Source organism: Panicum virgatum, unplaced genomic scaffold, assembly GCF_016808335.1.
Source record: "Panicum virgatum strain AP13 unplaced genomic scaffold, P.virgatum_v5 scaffold_2972, whole genome shotgun sequence".
NCBI classification, from domain to species: Eukaryota; Viridiplantae; Streptophyta; class Magnoliopsida; order Poales; family Poaceae; genus Panicum; species Panicum virgatum.
This window is the reverse complement of record NW_024376301.1, coordinates 73,998-90,456: the sequence shown is the minus strand read 5'-3', so window position 1 is coordinate 90,456 and position 16,459 is coordinate 73,998. Positions and strand designations below refer to the sequence as shown.

The window sequence follows — 16,459 nt, the reverse complement described above, 5'->3', positions numbered from 1 at the left end:
AATGGTTTCTGATCCAGCAGAAGAAATTGCAACAGGTAGTCGGCGATGGGCATTAGTAAAGCCAGAAGGGATATCCATAGGTAATCCCCGGTCACTGACATGTGGGTCTGGCCCCACACGGCGACCTTGCTATAAAACTACCATACCCTATTGTGCAAAACTATTCATGTGGAGGAATGCAATGCTGTGGTCGCTGCGGCGCAAGGTGACCCTGGCTGCCGGACAGAAAGGATGTGGCATGCGTTCGAGCTGCTTCCTCCGTGAAGGGACGTCGGGTTGGCTTCCGGCGGCGGGTACCGGGAAGAACCAAGACGATCCCTCGGACGTCCACAACGCTTGTATTATATGGAAATAATCAAAATAGTTTGTTGCCTCAAACGAAAATCAGTCATCTGGTCAACAGATCGATGGTGCGAGTGTCACTATTTAATGAGAATTGAGGAAAGAAAAGCTGCCTAATCATGCTTACAACTGCTTTGCATCCAGTTTCTTCAAAATGGTGTTGAGTTGCTATGTCAGCAAGCCTGCTTCATCTTGCTCAGTTGCTCTTTCTTTCTATTCATCTGCACGAAACAACCTCCTAGCGACATGCTGTCTTTTTCTCTTCTTCAGAGTGTCATCTTCAGAGCACCAATTGGTCAAGTTCTTCTTCGTTGCTTTATCATTTATTTGTGAACTCTACTGAGTCTTCTTTTGCAAACTTAGTTTTCTTTCAGGTACTCGGAATCTGAACCCAGCTTAGTGCAACTATGAGCTGAACATGATTGTGTATTTCTGTATTTACCTCATTTGCTTAAATGAATTTACTGGAAATGACCAATCACTTGCATTTCAAATCCACATTATCTGTTGGTCTGAAATAATGGCCTTCATTGTACATGGGATTAGAATTATTTTAAACTTCTAAACCTTGTTGGGCAGCTGAATCATATATCGAGCACTCCTCTCCCAGTATGAGGCGCGCGAGAGAGAGAAGGGCCTGTTGGGCTCATTTCTTCTGTATGGGTGGCCTATTAGGCTAGAACGCCCATCTTCTCGACCGGCAAAAACAACACCGCCGACGGGACCTCGCCGCCCATCTTCTTCTGATCTCTTTCTTCCTCCGCATCCACTGCCGCGACGGGACCTCGCCGCCCCACTGCCGCGACGGGACCTCGCCGCGGCGCGACCTCGCCGCCCCACTGACGCAACCTCGTCGGCTGTGCCGTGGGAGCTCCGGCCCCCTCGCATCACCTGCTGGCGGGCCCGTGAGCTAGGGTTTGAAACCCTAGCTCCGTTCGCCGCGGATCTCGGCGGCCTCCTCCGCCGAGCTCCTCGCAGCCCCGCGACGCGATATCGTCGGCCGTGCCGCCTGAGGTAACTGCCATAACTTCACCGCCATTCTCTCTGCTCTTTCCCTGACTTGCATCTGTATCTATTGTCCATCTCTCTCGAATGTCCACTTCAGTGCCATTCTTTCTTCTTTTCCCCGAGCTGAGAAAAGAGCAGATCATGGTCCATTTGACATGGAATTTCACTCTGGGTCTAAACTGAGCGGGAGTGGTTGATTCTTTCTTTTCTTCTTTCGATTTCCTCCGGTATTCAAAGATGATATCTGATTTCAAGTGCAGCATAGCCTGTAGGGTTAGGGTGGCGAGCAGCAGGGTTGTAGGGTGTAGGGTGGCGTGTGCAGCATGCTGCTGAGTGGCGTGCAAGCCTGGGCAGGCTTTACTGCAGCCTATAGGTGGCGTGCAAGCCTTACGGCTGCTGCAGCAGCAGCAGCCTTAGTAATGGCCGGCCACTTCCCAATCCCTCCCCTCGTATATTTAGCCCTCACCCCTTTCTTCCTTCTCCCTGCGTTGATATATGGTTATGCTTTCAAGTAATGGTGTGACTGATACAGTTATATATATCCTCCTTTTTTTTTGACAAAAATGACCATACAAGGTCGACAGGCCCTGCCATTACACATCAACACGTCTCCAGTCACAATACAAGCACACCGCTGACATTAGCTACCAAGGGGATCCATAAACTAGGATTTAAAACAAAAGGCCTAGATAGGAGACTGTTGTAAGTCGTAACATTCGCACTGTTGCACAAATAACAGGTCCCAGTTGCTCAGGGGCTACCAAGCACCCCAAATGTAATAAAATCATAGTAACCCCTGCAACTGGGGAAAACACACACACACCCTAATCCAAAGATAAGCGTGTGTGGTCACATCCTGTCCTCTCTTCTGTGCGGGGCGCAGGTTATGATCTCATCGACCCTGAGGATCATCTCTGCCGCCTCTGTCGCGGACAGAAGGATGGCCTGCTTCGCCTTGAACGACTCTTGAATCCCCAGCTTCTGCATGTCTCCGACACTGCCCGTGATGACATCAATTCCAGCAGTGCAGTTCTCCTTGTGGTGCTCGGCCCGGAGCCTAGAGATTAGCTCAGCACTATCGAAACCAGCATTGTCAGCTATGGTCGTTGGGATGGCTTGCAGGGCACGGGAGAAAGCATCGATAGCATGAGATTTCTTCCCAGGGGTCTTGCAAGTTCATCGACTTCTTTGGCCATCACCATTTCGGGCCATCCACCCCCGAACAAGACACGGGTGTCGTTCACTGTCTGGGACAGCACGCATAGGGTGTCATGCAAGGACCTCTCGGCCTCATCAAGCACATGCTCACTCGTTCCCCGCAGGACAATGGTGCAAGCCTGTCCCATCTCAACCCCAGTGAAATGAATTAGCCTGTCCTCCCCAATCATAATCTCTTCGATAACCTTGCAGTGCCCAAGCTTAACAGACTCCGGATTATCAAAAGTTGATGCGATCTCACCACCAGTGACAAGAGCTAGCCGTTCAATGCCCTCAAAATCAGCATGCTCAATTGCGAGGATGCCAGCATCAGCAAAGAGTTCTTCAGGGAAGTTATAGATTAACTGCCTGTTGACAAAATAGTTGATCCCATGCGCTATAATCTTCTGCACCTTCTCTCTCATTTTCTGCTTTTCAGCAGCTTCAATATCTGCAACCTGGGTAGTCATAGCAATGTTCATGAGATCAGCTCTGAACTTATCTGAACATACTGTACATGTTAAATCAGTGCTTTACTTTGAACTAATAAAACACCGTTAACTTATGTTTTCAGTGTTCTAAGGATTGAGCAAACTGGTAATTTATCATTGCTATGGTCTTTCAGGCTATTTGAGGAGATGCCGTCATCGTCATCGTCATCCTTACTCTCTGGCTCCAATACTGCGAGTGCTGAGCTTCCTCTAATCCCTTGCAAGCTCTGCAATGGGGTGGTGATTGAGCGGGTCTCCAAACAACCAGAAACCACGTCGAGGAAGTTCTACCGGTGCAGAGCCAAGAAAACGGTTATTTCTCAATTTTTGCTCAATTGATAAGTTATATGGTTTGGGTAATTTTGAGGGCCCAAGGCTTTCTTCTTTACAGGATGGGTCTCAATGTGATTTTTTCCACTGGCAAGCGAGCTATGCTGTTTTGTTAATCGAGGATGGGTTTGTCAGTGGTGACCGACGCCTTGAGTTGTTAATGATCGCACTTAATGATCATGGCAAAGCCGTTGAATCTCTAACCAATTCCATCAGAGAGATGAAGAAAAAGCTGTCCAACCTGGAGTTAGTGATGGAAGAGCTGGATAACGTGAAAAAGTCGATGAAGGCAGCCATGGTTGAAATTGAGGAAAACAAGAAATCGACAGCTGCTGCATTGAAACTGATGGAGAATGAGCTGCAAAAGCTGAAAGGGTCAACTAAAGTGAAACCTAGGAATATGGCACTGTGTTTTCTGCTTTTGGCGTTGATTGGGTGGTTTGTGATGGGACAGATGAATTGGGGGGAGGAAGCATCCAGCCGATTTATGCTGAGAGGCTAATGAACTTAGGATGGACTTTTGTATAGCTAGATGTAATCAGAACTGGTTTATATTTTCTCTGCTAACATGGCGTAGTAGCCAGGACACTTTGCTGTCGATTATTATTTGAACTCCATGTTGTACCTTTTGTGAACACATTCATTTCCTCCACCCTCGGGTACAAATTTCTCTCTAATTGCACTGTTAATAAGTAACATGATGTATGGGGCATGATTGAAAAGCTTCACTAAAAAGGTGGCTGCTTTTCCGCTGCTTACTTTGTTCCCTTATGTTTTCCTTTTTTGGTTAAGCGCATTGGGGGACAGTTTGCGAATGCTGAGGCTTTGCTAGACCTTGCTGATGTTCTGGTATCATCTACCAAGGCCGAAAACAGAGATGGACCGACCTCATCTGAATTTGTTACATCCCTGCTTAGGAAATTTGGTGCTAGAGCCACACCGCTCAATGATCCTGATGAGTCGTTCTCCGGATCGAGCCTATCGGGTGCCAACCAATGTAAGATTTTACCTTTCTTTCGCAAATATTTGTTTAGATGATTGGTTTGTTCACAAGTTGAAGTTTTAGAAATCTGAACAGTTTGTGTAAAGTGGCATGCTTTTGCACCATTGGTTCTGCATATTCTTTATGATCAGATTCCATCGACAAAGGCGCTCAATATTAAACTAACTCAAGCACGCAAGGTGAACATTCAATCTGTATTATTGCTGACATAATATCGTTACAGAATTCTTTGCTACAACTTCAGTTGATGAGTTTATGCATTGAAAACTGCAGCCATTGATGCTCTGCGCTCTTTCTTTTGTAGATTGGAATGTGAACAACCCAATAAAACTACAACCATTGATACTCTGCGCACTTTTTTTTTGCATATTGGAATGCAATTCCCACTAAACTGTCAATGTGAACAACCAAATAACAACTGGAGAAATGAGAACATCTTTTTAACTGGAACAGCACGGCGAGCAGTGCAGCCCGGGCCGCCGCCGCCGCCGCGGGGGAGCGGAGCATGCCGGAGAGCGGGAAGTTGCCAAGGCGAGGCTTGAGACGGAGGAAGAAGACGGGTCGAAGGAGAGGAGGTTGAAGAACTCGGCGGCAAGCGCGAAGGGTTCGCGCGCCGAGGAGCTTAGCGGGTCGAGCCCCGCGCGGATGGTGAGCGCGAAGGGGAGGCCCGGGTCATTGCGACAGTTTAGTGTCAAGGATGTGCTATTCCTAGATACAGGATGTGCTTTTCCAAGATACAGGATGTGCTATTGCAATACTTTAGTGTCAAGGATGTGCTTTTCCAAGATACAGGATGTGCTATTTCTAGATAAAGGATATGCTATTCCTAGATACAGGATGTGCTTTTCCAAGATACAGGACGTGCTATTGCAAGATACAGGATGTGCTATTCCTAGATACAGGATGTGCTTTTCCAAGATACAGGATGTGCTATTCCTAGATACAGGATGTGCTATTCCTAGACACAGGATGTGCTTTTCCAATATACAGGATGTGCTATTCCAAGGTAATGGATGTCCTTTAGTGTCAAGGATGTGCTATTCCAAGATACAGGATGTGCTATTTCTAGATAAAGGATATGCTATTCCTAGATACAGGATGTGCTTTTCCAAGATACAGGACGTGCTATTGCAAGATACAGGATGTGCTTTTCCAAGATACTGGATGTGCTATTCCAAGGTACTGGATGTCCTATTCCAAGGCACAGGATGTGCTATTCCTAGATACAGGATGTGCTATTCCTAGGTACAGGATGTGCTTTTCCAAGATACAGGATGTGCTATTCCAAGGTAGTGGATGTCCTTTACTGTCAAGGATGTGCTATTCCAAGATACAGCATGTGCTACTTCTAGATAAAGGATATGCTATTCCTAGATACAGAGTTCAGGAGCATGGTGGGTACATGCTATTCAATGGGTAGTAGGCAACTTGTTCCGAACATCAGAATTGAATCGTTGCATTCCAAATTTTTTCAAGATTTAAGCCCACAAAAGAGGGAAATTGCCACATCATATTTCAACACAGTTGACAATTTGATGGGACAAATTTTGAAGGAGAGGAATCAGTTTATGATCTCCATGGGCGTGCAAGATGCCCAGAACAGCAGCAGAGCAGCTGATCCTCAGGGCGGTGACCCAGGAATCCAAGATGATCCCCGGAACGAGCATTTTGAAGCTTATCATGAGGTTGCTGCTGATCAACAGATTAGAATTGTTGATGGTTCTCCTACTGCTCCTCCTCCTGCTCCTGCTGCTGAAGATGGTAGCTCTGTTCCTCCTCCTCCTGCTGCTGATGGTTCTCTTACTGCTCTTGCTGCTGCTGAAGTGTTTGTTGCCTATTGGGAGAGGCTCATACCTTGAAAGGGTCATATTTCCGCTTCAAAATATCGTCAACTGAAAATGATAGCACCTCTTTGTACAAAGCTTGTGCAGTTGCCATTTCAAGATTAAGCTGTTCACAATTCCCTGTGATTAATTAATCAAAACATGATTCCATTTCTACAGATAATTTGCTCTACAGATAATTTGCTCTAGTGCTCTCTAGTGAGATGATGTAAATGTTGCCATGTAGACAATCTAGATGCCTAAAAATGGCTAATCTTCAGTTGCTTGATTCCAGCCATGGATCATTTCCACAGTTCAAGAATCATATTCAACCTACAGCAGGCCTGAGAAATGGAGAAAAAAAGAGAGGAAGGGTTCACAGGGGAGAAATTGACCGAGAACCCTCCGGAGAGGAGAGGCTAGGGCGCGGTGGAGCTTCAACCCGCCGGAGAGGAGATGCCTGGGCGGCTCACACGACGGCGGCGCTGGCCGCTGGTCTCGACGGCGACGGCGGCGACGGCGGCCGGCTTGACAGATTGGAGGAAGCAGGCTTGACAGATCGGAGGAAGCAGGCTTGACAGATCGGAGGAAGCAGGCTTGACAGATCGGAGGAAGCGCGGCCCATCAAGCTGGCCAGGCCTTGGGCCCACGGCCCGCTTCCTCCGATGCCCTAATCGCGGTTATCATTAAACCTAATCGGGCGGGCCTGAGCCCGCCAAAAGAAATTGGGCCCGGTCCTAGCCTGCAGCCCATCTCGGCCAATTGCCTCCCCGTAAAAAAAATAGATTTTCTACCCACTCCGTGACTCGTACTGGTCCGATCTTGCCGAGGAGAAGTTCCGACCGGTCCGATCTGAACTGGTTGGCAAATGGGCCGTGGGCCGTTCGTTGATTGGGGACGCGCGGAGGCGGAGGCGGAGCCGTTGAGGCCCAAACCGTTTTTATCTCAAAACTGAGAGCCCCCTACCCAACCCATTCGAACTCACCCAAAACGAAATCTAGAGCATATTCTGTCTCGCGAATTAGCACGCGGCGGCGCGGTACCTTCACGAGATGCACTGCTGAACGATGAGCACTGCTGAAATCCCCCTCCCCAGCGTTGGAGGCCGCGGCGCCTTGGAGACCGCGGCGCTCGCCATCACCGACATCACCCTCCGCGGCGCATCCTCCGAGACCGCCACGCTCCCGGAGCGCACCGCCTCGGAGATCACGGCGGTCACCACCACCGGCAGATCCGCGGCGCCTCCTCCGAGACCGCCACGGGGACCATCACGGCGCCCATCACCACCAACACCCCCCGCGCATCAGGATCGGGTACCCCCCATTGTTACATGTATTTGTTGGAATCATCGCATTCTGCCTGTATCTGCATCAGCAAACCCACGGACGAAGTTTCTCTTTGTTTGCTTTAGTGGTAGGATTCTATCGATTTCTATTTTCTCACAAAACCCAAGCTGGTCGAAGATGAAATTTCCGAGCTGGTCGAAGCTGTTTAGCTGCTTCGGCGGTTGCCTCCCCTGCAGCAACTGTTCAACCAACGTAAGCTGCTTCGGCACGATAACCAACAATTACGGGGGGCAGGACGATGATTTAGCTCGCAACTTCACAAACAAAAAGGAATCAGAAAGCCAAGCTAGCGCTAGTAAGCAAGCTGCATTGCCTGATTTAATATCCATGTAATAATTAATATCGATGTAATAATAATTGCTGCATTTAGCTAGAAAGGACCGGTAATCGTAGACATCGTAATGTATTGTGAGATGGGATGAACTGATCTGTAGGCATCCAAGGCGATTGTAATGTATTGTGAGATGTGAGATGATTTGTATTGTGAGATGTGAGATGTAATGTAGAATACCTAGCTTGCAGCTGGTTTCCCCTTTATATATTTTTTGTTTTGATTCTGTCCTTCACATTTATTTAGGAGTGAGCAATGGTCCTCAAAAGTTTACACATTGGAGGCTCATATAAACCACCGGTCCAGAGCCAGGTCAGAAAAGGGCAAACGATGCTAGTACTATGCAAGAAGGGGGGTTTCTATGTTTGCGGTTTATGGTTCGCATTTAGTTTAGGGTCGCTACCAGCTGAACAGACATCGCGTGCTATTAGTTGAGACTGGGTGTGCTATTCCGGAGTGCTCGACTTGCTAGGTGTATACTGATGGTGGATAAACCCACGGCGTGATATTCATTGACACAAGATGTGCTATTCACGTAGCCCGGACGTGCTAGCCGTATAAACCAGATGGTAGGTGCCATGACTTTAGAGCCATCTTAGGTTAGGAGGATAGCACATACGGACTCTCAAATTAGCACATAACGCTTGTCCGAATAGCACATCGATGTGCCACGACTTTGGAGCCAGCTTCGGTTACGAGGCTAGCACTTCCGGGACCGCAAGTAGCATGGGGATGGGGGGACTTACACACACAGATTCTGCTCGCAATATAGAGTAGCTAGTGCGCATAGTGTGCCAGAAAAAATGATGATTATTATCCTGACGAGACTCGCTCACCGTCAGGTCTAATCATATTCTGAGTTATTAGGACCAGAATAACTGAGATCTTGGAATAGCACATCCTGTATCTTGGAATAGCACATCCAATACCTTGGAATAGCACATCCTGTATCTTATCTTGGAATAACACATCCTGTATCTTGGAATAGCACATCCTTGACACTAAAGTATGCAGTTGCACGTCCGAGTTTATGAAATAGCACATACTAGAAAGGACCGCGGCTTTGCCATTCCAGTACCGTGGAATAGCACATCCAGTATCTTGGAATAGCACATCCTGTATATCGTGGTCTTAGCGAAGACGGTGTTGATGGGTTCATGGCAACCTAGTTCTTGGCGGCATCGCCGATGAGCCTCTCGAAGTCGACATGCAGGTGTGGATGAGCTGGGCGGCGGCCGGCGGAGTGAGAGTCCGGCGTCTACCTCGGAGCCAAAATCCTAAACTATGGGGGGTTCAAAATTGCAAGCTTGTACTAATATTAGAAAACTTTGAAGAATCACGTCTGGGCGATAAATTCTATTTACTCAATGCAACTATATACGCACAGCTACTTTCTACTCATTATATGTACCAGGATGCCAAATTCACTCAAAACATATTTGAATAGAAATTGAAAGATACTTGAATTAGTTAGTATTTAGTGACCTATTCCCTTGATAGTCGGCGTGGTTCATATTAGCACGTTCAGTTTCACGGAATAGCACATTCTACATACAAGAATAGGACGCAGTGGGGCACGATTTGCCTACAATATTTTTCCCTGTTCGAGTTAATATTGAGCCCGAAGGAAGACATTGGTTTCTATTGGTTGCAAACCCCAGAGATGAAGTGTTTCAGGTCTTCAATTCTCAGGTCATAGTGTTCACTTACTTCCTCCAAGTCATCTTGATTTTGGATGTGGTCATTTGGACAAGGAAACACTGTTGGGTCCTGAGAATTGATTATATGATGTACCTAGCCATAATGCAGCAAATCGGCTGGAATCGGCTGGTGAGAAAGACCATCTACCCTGATGGTAGGGAAATTGTACTAATTTTGAATATGAAACACTGCAATTGTTCCAAACAAATTTTTTGTACGAAAGGAAGCATCACAGTTTCACAGTACATAGAAGTCATCATATATGTTCTTAAACCTTACGGCCTCGCCTGCTGGTCTTGTCCTACTTCCTACGACGACGAATCTGCTTCTTAGAGTAAGTCAACTTGTTGACGGGGCGAACCACTCTGTGGGGTCTGACCGGAGCGACGGGTGTCTCCAGATCCTCCTCCTGAATCTGCTGCGTCGGATGGAGTGAGGCATCCTCCTGAGTCGTCTCCGGTGGATGGAGCAGATCATTCGACACATCAGGTGTGTCGACCGAGGCCCTGGGAGATGTTGGTGTACCTGATCCATATATGTGCAGGGATTACTCCAAAGGTAAGTGGATTTGTAAATAAGCGAATGAAATTTGCAATAGATGATTACCATGTGATGACTGTGGTGCCGCATGAGTCATACTACTTGGTTCCTTCCTCTTCTGCTCCCTAGAATACACGAATCGTACATGTTATCATGATTTTAAGAAAAACTAAAGTTTTAAGAAACCTTACCTGGTAGACATAGCTTCTGCTAGCTCGGCATACCTGGGATTAGTGTCATCAGAAGGAAGAGCATCATCAGCAGCAGGAGAAGGATAAGCTTCAGAATGCTCGTTCCGGGGATCATCTTGGATCCCTGAGTCACCGCCCTGAGGCTCAGCTGCTCTGCTGCTGTTCTGGGCATCTTGCGCGCCCATGGAGATCATAAACTGATTCCTCTCCTTCAAAATTTGTTCCATCAAAATGTCAACTGTGTTGACATATGATGTGGCAATTTCCCTCTTTCGTGGGCTTAAATCTTGAAAAAAATTGGAATGCTCAACTGTGTTGACATATGATGTGGCAATTTCCCTCTTTCGTGGGCTTAAATCTTGAAAAAAATTGGAATGCAACGGTTCAATTCTGATGTTCGGAACAAGTTGCCTACTACCCATTGAATAGCATGTACCCACCATGCTCCTGAACTGAAAAGGAACAGTTTTGATAAGCTTCAAAATGCAGATAATGTAAAAAATAAAATAAAATTGGAGACGGAAGCTCTTAGGGTTTATTACATCTAGGAGGCCATAAATGTGACCACTGCGACTCCTCTTGTCTGCTTTTATGATTTTTTTGATAATATCCGTGGTGTAGACGGAAGTCCTCGGGGTGATAATGCAAGGTATACTGTGAGGACTCCGTAGATGGTCTAGATAGTACAACTGTGGGGAAACAAAATACAACTGTGGTAAACAAATAATTGTAGAAGAACAATAGATATGCCTAAACAAAAAGCACAAACCACATACCAGTAAGAATGTCACAGAACCAGAGAGTGTCCTTTTCTTCTTTGAAACCGCCAACTTATCAGAGTGCCACTTGCGGGCTGCCGAACGGAGGTTATCGACAACAGCCTTTGCCCAGTTCACCTCCGCAATGTCCTTGGGTGAATGGGTCAGGGCAACCTCCCGCTTGGTAACATGGTTTTGTGAACCAGGGAACAGAAGTTTGTAGCACAACAGAATAAAAAAGCAACGGATGGTCAAATAGTCTGTGCCACCACCATTGATCTTGGCTATGAGGTCAGAGCTTTTAATTTTGTCAGTTTTGACACCAAGCTCTGTTCTCAGATTGTTAAGTTCAGATTCCATGTAGGGGGAATCTGGTGTGTCTCTTCCCTTTCCAGTTGGCACGCCAAGAACGCATTGTACTACGTGTTCATTGATGGGCAGGTTCTTATCTCCTCCCCCCACTCGAATTTCCATATTTTCTGGGTCTGTGTGGTCCATGAGGAATTCTAGCATGTAGCGGTCTCCAAAGCCATCTAAACTAAACTTTAGAAGCTCCCCAAAGCCCAACTCTTTGATCTTATTCTTTTGGTCCTGTGAGAGGGCCGCTATTGCATCTACTACACACTTTGGTGATGATATCATATTTATTTCAGATCTCTGCTTTAGAAAAAAAAGGTTAATGTAACATGTTAAAAGAAAGAATCACATCTCTGCTTTACAAAAAAAACAAGGTTAATGTAACATGTTAAATGAAACAATAGAAAGTGCTATTCCTAGATACAGGATGTGCTATTCCTAGATAAAGGATGTGCTTTTCCAAGATACAGGATGTGCTATTCCAAGGTAGTGGATGTCCTTTACTGTCAAGGATGTGCTATTCCAAGATACAGCATGTGCTACTTCTAGATAAAGGATATGCTATTCCTAGATACAGGATGTGCTTTTCCAAGATACAGGATGTGCTATTTCAAGATACTGGATGTGCTATTCCAAGATACTGGATGTGCTATTCCAATATACTGGATCTACTATTCCAAGATACAGGATGTGCTATTCCAAGATAGTGGATGTGCTATTGCAAGATACAGGATGTGCTATTCCAAAAGGTTAATGTAACATGTTAAAAGAAAGAATCACATCTCTGCTTTAGAAAAAAAACAAGGTTAATGTAACATGTTAAATGAAACAATAGAAAGTGGTTATCACCTTCTGGGAACGCTTTTTTCCTTGCTCTTCATGTGACTCTTGAGAATGATCAAGATCTGCAGTGCTGATCGTAGCAGGAGGAGCCATCTACAGTTGAATTTGATTCGCACAGAATCCAATTACATGTTAGCACAGTGTGGAACCCATAAATCTAGAAATCCAAAGGGGACGGGGAGGGGGAGGGGGAGGGGAACCACATCTCCCAAAATAATAGAAACCAAACATGTATATCAGTATCACGGGAAGAAAACATGCTAACCACATTCTGCTAAGGACGAATCAGGGAGAAAACCCTAAGAGGAGGAAAAATTAGGGATATGCGCTCATACATGCCTGCGTGGATGGCTGCGGCTGCCGCGCGACGGCTGCGTAGGACTCGCGTCACCGGCCGACGAGCTCGCTCCCGCGCCGCGGACTGGTACTGAAGGTACCGCGCCGCCGCGTGCTAATTCGCGAGACAGAATGTGCTCTAGATTTCGTTTTGGGTGAGTTCGAATGGGTTGGGTAGGGGGCTCTCAGTTTTGAGATAAAAACGGTTTGGGCCTCAACGGCTCCGCCTCCGCCTCCGCGCGTCCCCAATCAACGAACGGCCCACGGCCCATTTGCCAACCAGTTCAGATCGGACCGGTCGGAACTTCTCCTCGGCAAGATCGGACCAGAACGAAGATCCCTCTCGCGCGTCGTATGACTAGCACCTCCAGCGCTATTACTTAGATACATATGTGCTATTTCATAAACCCGGACGTGCTACTGCATACTTTACTGTCAAGGATGTGCTATTCCAAGATACAGGATGTGCTATTTCTAGATAAAGGATATGCTATTCCTAGATACAGGATGTGCTTTTCCAAGATACAGGATGTGCTATTCCAAGATAAGATACAGGATGTGCTATTCCTAGATACAGGATGTGCTTTTCCAAGATACAGGATGTACTATTCCATGGTACTGGATGTGCTATTACAAGAAAATAGATTGGTTGTTTTTTTCAAATTAAATAAGATTGTTCTTTTGGGAATGCCTAAAATAATCTTTTCTCCAGAATCCCACATGCAGTTGCACGTCCGAGTTTATGAAATAGCACATACTAGAAAGGACCGCGGCTTTGCCATTCCAGTACCGTGGAATAGCACATCCAGTATCTTGGAATAGCACATCCTGTATATCGTGGTCTTAGCGAAGACGGTGTTGATGGGTTCATGGCAACCTAGTTCTTGGCGGCATCGCCGATGAGCCTCTCGAAGTCGACATGCAGGTGTGGATGAGCTGGGCGGCGGCCGGCGGAGTGAGAGTCCGGCGTCTACCTCGGAGCCAAAATCCTAAACTATGGGGGGTTCAAAATTGCAAGCTTGTACTAATATTAGAAAACTTTGAAGAATCACGTCTGGGCGATAAATTCTATTTACTCAATGCAACTATATACGCACAGCTACTTTCTACTCATTATATGTACCAGGATGCCAAATTCACTCAAAACATATTTGAATAGAAATTGAAAGATACTTGAATTAGTTAGTATTTAGTGACCTATTCCCTTGATAGTCGGCGTGGTTCATATTAGCACGTTCAGTTTCACGGAATAGCACATTCTACATACAAGAATAGGACGCAGTGGGGCACGATTTGCCTACAATATTTTTCCCTGTTCGAGTTAATATTGAGCCCGAAGGAAGACATTGGTTTCTATTGGTTGCAAACCCCAGAGATGAAGTGTTTCAGGTCTTCAATTCTCAGGTCATAGTGTTCACTTACTTCCTCCAAGTCATCTTGATTTTGGATGTGGTCATTTGGACAAGGAAACACTGTTGGGTCCTGAGAATTGATTATATGATGTACCTAGCCATAATGCAGCAAATCGGCTGGAATCGGCTGGTGAGAAAGACCATCTACCCTGATGGTAGGGAAATTGTACTAATTTTGAATATGAAACACTGCAATTGTTCCAAACAAATTTTTTGTACGAAAGGAAGCATCACAGTTTCACAGTACATAGAAGTCATCATATATGTTCTTAAACCTTACGGCCTCGCCTGCTGGTCTTGTCCTACTTCCTACGACGACGAATCTGCTTCTTAGAGTAAGTCAACTTGTTGACGGGGCGAACCACTCTGTGGGGTCTGACCGGAGCGACGGGTGTCTCCAGATCCTCCTCCTGAATCTGCTGCGTCGGATGGAGTGAGGCATCCTCCTGAGTCGTCTCCGGTGGATGGAGCAGATCATTCGACACATCAGGTGTGTCGACCGAGGCCCTGGGAGATGTTGGTGTACCTGATCCATATATGTGCAGGGATTACTCCAAAGGTAAGTGGATTTGTAAATAAGCGAATGAAATTTGCAATAGATGATTACCATGTGATGACTGTGGTGCCGCATGAGTCATACTACTTGGTTCCTTCCTCTTCTGCTCCCTAGAATACACGAATCGTACATGTTATCATGATTTTAAGAAAAACTAAAGTTTTAAGAAACCTTACCTGGTAGACATAGCTTCTGCTAGCTCGGCATACCTGGGATTAGTGTCATCAGAAGGAAGAGCATCATCAGCAGCAGGAGAAGGATAAGCTTCAGAATGCTCGTTCCGGGGATCATCTTGGATCCCTGAGTCACCGCCCTGAGGCTCAGCTGCTCTGCTGCTGTTCTGGGCATCTTGCGCGCCCATGGAGATCATAAACTGATTCCTCTCCTTCAAAATTTGTTCCATCAAAATGTCAACTGTGTTGACATATGATGTGGCAATTTCCCTCTTTCGTGGGCTTAAATCTTGAAAAAAATTGGAATGCTCAACTGTGTTGACATATGATGTGGCAATTTCCCTCTTTCGTGGGCTTAAATCTTGAAAAAAATTGGAATGCAACGGTTCAATTCTGATGTTCGGAACAAGTTGCCTACTACCCATTGAATAGCATGTACCCACCATGCTCCTGAACTGAAAAGGAACAGTTTTGATAAGCTTCAAAATGCAGATAATGTAAAAAATAAAATAAAATTGGAGACGGAAGCTCTTAGGGTTTATTACATCTAGGAGGCCATAAATGTGACCACTGCGACTCCTCTTGTCTGCTTTTATGATTTTTTTGATAATATCCGTGGTGTAGACGGAAGTCCTCGGGGTGATAATGCAAGGTATACTGTGAGGACTCCGTAGATGGTCTAGATAGTACAACTGTGGGGAAACAAAATACAACTGTGGTAAACAAATAATTGTAGAAGAACAATAGATATGCCTAAACAAAAAGCACAAACCACATACCAGTAAGAATGTCACAGAACCAGAGAGTGTCCTTTTCTTCTTTGAAACCGCCAACTTATCAGAGTGCCACTTGCGGGCTGCCGAACGGAGGTTATCGACAACAGCCTTTGCCCAGTTCACCTCCGCAATGTCCTTGGGTGAATGGGTCAGGGCAACCTCCCGCTTGGTAACATGGTTTTGTGAACCAGGGAACAGAAGTTTGTAGCACAACAGAATAAAAAAGCAACGGATGGTCAAATAGTCTGTGCCACCACCATTGATCTTGGCTATGAGGTCAGAGCTTTTAATTTTGTCAGTTTTGACACCAAGCTCTGTTCTCAGATTGTTAAGTTCAGATTCCATGTAGGGGGAATCTGGTGTGTCTCTTCCCTTTCCAGTTGGCACGCCAAGAACGCATTGTACTACGTGTTCATTGATGGGCAGGTTCTTATCTCCTCCCCCCACTCGAATTTCCATATTTTCTGGGTCTGTGTGGTCCATGAGGAATTCTAGCATGTAGCGGTCTCCAAAGCCATCTAAACTAAACTTTAGAAGCTCCCCAAAGCCCAACTCTTTGATCTTATTCTTTTGGTCCTGTGAGAGGGCCGCTATTGCATCTACTACACACTTTGGTGATGATATCATATTTATTTCAGATCTCTGCTTTAGAAAAAAAAGGTTAATGTAACATGTTAAAAGAAAGAATCACATCTCTGCTTTACAAAAAAAACAAGGTTAATGTAACATGTTAAATGAAACAATAGAAAGTGCTATTCCTAGATACAGGATGTGCTATTCCTAGATAAAGGATGTGCTTTTCCAAGATACAGGATGTGCTATTCCAAGGTAGTGGATGTCCTTTACTGTCAAGGATGTGCTATTCCAAGATACAGCATGTGCTACTTCTAGATAAAGGATATGCTATTCCTAGATACAGGATGTGCTTTTCCAAGATACAGGATG

At 45.8% G+C, this 16,459-nt stretch overlaps 3 protein-coding genes and 1 pseudogene across 3 annotated transcripts; 1 reads left to right on the top strand and 3 right to left on the bottom strand.

The window, feature by feature from the left end:
- The first annotated feature begins 970 nt into the window (after positions 1 to 970).
- LOC120694079 lies at positions 971 to 4,090 on the top strand. Its single transcript, XM_039977247.1, has 3 exons — positions 971 to 1,356; positions 3,173 to 3,350; positions 3,430 to 4,090. Exons 2-3 carry the CDS (start codon positions 3,186 to 3,188, stop codon positions 3,868 to 3,870), a joined length of 606 nt encoding a protein of 201 aa, XP_039833181.1. The 5' UTR covers positions 971 to 1,356; positions 3,173 to 3,185; the 3' UTR covers positions 3,871 to 4,090.
- On the bottom strand, positions 2,185 to 3,029 carry LOC120694077 (annotated as a pseudogene).
- Positions 4,091 to 4,811: 721 nt separating the features above from the next.
- On the bottom strand, positions 4,812 to 11,803 carry LOC120694076. Its single transcript, XM_039977245.1, has 7 exons — positions 11,080 to 11,803; positions 10,846 to 10,992; positions 10,304 to 10,755; positions 10,179 to 10,237; positions 9,952 to 10,097; positions 6,226 to 6,321; positions 4,812 to 5,117 (listed from the first exon to the last, which is right to left on the bottom strand). Exons 1-7 carry the CDS (start codon positions 11,701 to 11,703, stop codon positions 4,812 to 4,814), a joined length of 1,830 nt encoding a protein of 609 aa, XP_039833179.1. The 5' UTR covers positions 11,704 to 11,803.
- A 2,508-nt stretch (positions 11,804 to 14,311) lies between these two features.
- On the bottom strand, positions 14,312 to 16,241 carry LOC120694075. Its single transcript, XM_039977244.1, has 5 exons — positions 15,518 to 16,241; positions 15,284 to 15,430; positions 14,742 to 15,193; positions 14,617 to 14,675; positions 14,312 to 14,535 (listed from the first exon to the last, which is right to left on the bottom strand). Exons 1-5 carry the CDS (start codon positions 16,139 to 16,141, stop codon positions 14,312 to 14,314), a joined length of 1,506 nt encoding a protein of 501 aa, XP_039833178.1. The 5' UTR covers positions 16,142 to 16,241.
- Positions 16,242 to 16,459: the final 218 nt, after the last annotated feature.

What these genes read in the sequence shown, in the direction of transcription:
- LOC120694079 (XM_039977247.1), top strand. Translation starts at nt 3,186, where the DNA reads ATGCCGTCATCGTCATCGTCATCCTTACTCTCTGGCTCCAATACTGCG. An exon ending in GGTGCAGAGCCAAGAAAACG is followed by an intron (nt 3,351 to 3,429) that starts GTTATTTCTCAA and finishes TCTTCTTTACAG; the next exon opens with GATGGGTCTCAATGTGATTT.
- LOC120694076 (XM_039977245.1), bottom strand. Translation starts at nt 11,703, where the DNA reads ATGATATCATCACCAAAGTGTGTAGTAGATGCAATAGCGGCCCTCTCA. An exon ending in ACATTTATGGCCTCCTAGAT is followed by an intron (nt 10,756 to 10,845) that starts GTAATAAACCCT and finishes GTTCCTTTTCAG; the next exon opens with TTCAGGAGCATGGTGGGTAC. An exon ending in GGCACCACAGTCATCACATG is followed by an intron (nt 10,098 to 10,178) that starts GTAATCATCTAT and finishes TATATGGATCAG; the next exon opens with GTACACCAACATCTCCCAGG.
- LOC120694075 (XM_039977244.1), bottom strand. Translation starts at nt 16,141, where the DNA reads ATGATATCATCACCAAAGTGTGTAGTAGATGCAATAGCGGCCCTCTCA. An exon ending in ACATTTATGGCCTCCTAGAT is followed by an intron (nt 15,194 to 15,283) that starts GTAATAAACCCT and finishes GTTCCTTTTCAG; the next exon opens with TTCAGGAGCATGGTGGGTAC. An exon ending in GCAGAAGCTATGTCTACCAG is followed by an intron (nt 14,676 to 14,741) that starts GTAAGGTTTCTT and finishes CGTGTATTCTAG; the next exon opens with GGAGCAGAAGAGGAAGGAAC.